This window comes from Grammomys surdaster, unplaced genomic scaffold (genome assembly GCF_004785775.1).
Source record: "Grammomys surdaster isolate TR1022 unplaced genomic scaffold, NIH_TR_1.0 425, whole genome shotgun sequence".
NCBI classification, from domain to species: Eukaryota; Metazoa; Chordata; class Mammalia; order Rodentia; family Muridae; genus Grammomys; species Grammomys surdaster.
Window position 1 is genome coordinate 278,683 of NW_021604844.1, and position 1,812 is coordinate 280,494.

At 38.6% G+C, this 1,812-nt stretch overlaps 1 protein-coding gene across 1 annotated transcript; it reads right to left on the reverse strand.

Moving 5' to 3' along the window:
* Positions 1–557: 557 nt before the first annotated feature.
* On the reverse strand, positions 558–1,495 carry LOC114632787 (olfactory receptor 52E1-like). Its single transcript, XM_028781397.1, is given in 2 exon segments — positions 558–1,399; positions 1,402–1,495. Coding segments are annotated over 2 exon segments (936 nt in total).
* Between the last annotated feature and the right edge of the window lie 317 nt (positions 1,496–1,812).

Here is a 1,812-nt window from a genome sequence, read left to right on the forward strand (position 1 = left end):
GGCATGGAAATTCCAAGAGCTCATTGGAGCCCCCTAGCAGAATTAATGAGTACCATTTTCAGAAAGAGACCATGTCTCAAGCAAATTAAGGATTATCAAGAAAGACACTAGGCATCAACTTTTGTCCTTCATGCACATACGTGTAAACACACATGAACATGTACCTATGTGCATATATACACACACATAGAAACATACACATATATACATATGCACACAAAATAATGAATTAACATTAACACAAGGTTTGAAAACTGAATTTTTGCTCATGCATTCTTTAATATTACTATGCTAGTCGTTTCTACTATGCCTATGTGATTTTTCATGTAAATGCTACTTCATCATACCACCATTGACATTTCTGATATGTGGTTGAAGCTATTGTCTATATTAAAAACTTGGAGCTTATTTTTCTCATTACTACAAATAAAATGCTTCATAAATCTGTATATCAGATAGCCTTTTTTCCCAGATACGTAATTTTATTTTAGAGCTTTGAAAGATAGGTCCAGGTTTTTTTTTTCATGTAAATCCCTTAACTTCAAACATGCAAATGTTTATAATTTATTTCTGATGGTCATAACTACCCTCTCTCTTATTTGCTTAGTTCTAACACCATAAATAACAGGGTTAAGAGCAGGAGGAATAACAACATAAAAGTTGGCAAGAAGAATATGAATGTATCGGGGAACATTTCGCCCAAACCGATGAGTCATAAAGGAGAAAAATGCTGGTGTATAGAAGGAAAGCATGACACAGACATGAGAGCCACAGGTGCTGAGAGCCTTTAGTCGAGCATCCCTGGAAGGTAGGCGGAAGACAGCATGGAGGATCTGGACATAGGAGAGGATAATTGCTACAATATCCAAAACCAGGTTAGAGATGGCACACAAGCCGTAGATGATGTTCACCTTGATGCTGGCACAAGACAAGCGAGCAATGCCCATGTGCTCACAGTATGTATGTGGAATGACTTGATGTCCACAAAAGGGTAATCTCAGGACGAGCACAATAAAGGGAATTGCAATGACTAAGGGTCTCAGGAGGACAAGCCAAGCATTGATGAATACTACCTTGTTTGTCAGCACCAGTGTGTAGTGAAGAGGATTACAGATGGCCACGTAGCGATCACACGCCATGGCCAAAACCACAGCTGACTCCATACCTGTAAACAGATGGATGAAGAACATTTGGATAACACAGCCATCAAATGATATCTTTTTTAAATTGAGCCAGAAGATTCCAAGCATCTTGGGGATGGTGGATGTAGACAAGCCCAGGTCAATAGATGACAGAATGGACAGGAAGTAGAACATGGGCTGATGGAGACTGTGTTCTGTCAGAATCACAGAAATAATTGTAATATTTCCCAGAAGAGCAGTCAAATACACAACAAAAATGGAAATCCAATCCATATATGTACAGCCTCCAGCCCTGGAATTCCCAGAAGAAGAAAAAAGTAGGGGTGGAATTGTGTGTGATTGGGAGAGACCATGCTTCTATTATCCTTACTATTCCTTACGCTGTGCATCAGCGATCCGGATCATTTAACTCTGTAGAATTAGATAATAATGTTTTATCTTTCCCAATAACAAAGCCCATCAAGAAATAACTCTTTGTCTCATCAGTACTTAAGTCCAAGCTGTTTTTATATTACTTCAAAAAGTAATTTGTTGCACCTTTTTGTACATAAATATAAAAGAAATGAAGTGGCTTTCTTCAAGGACTAATGGGCTACAAAGACAAAGGACAAAAGCCAGATGTTCATGCACAAAGCTGACTCTTGCACTTGTATTGGGGGTGGGGTGTAAG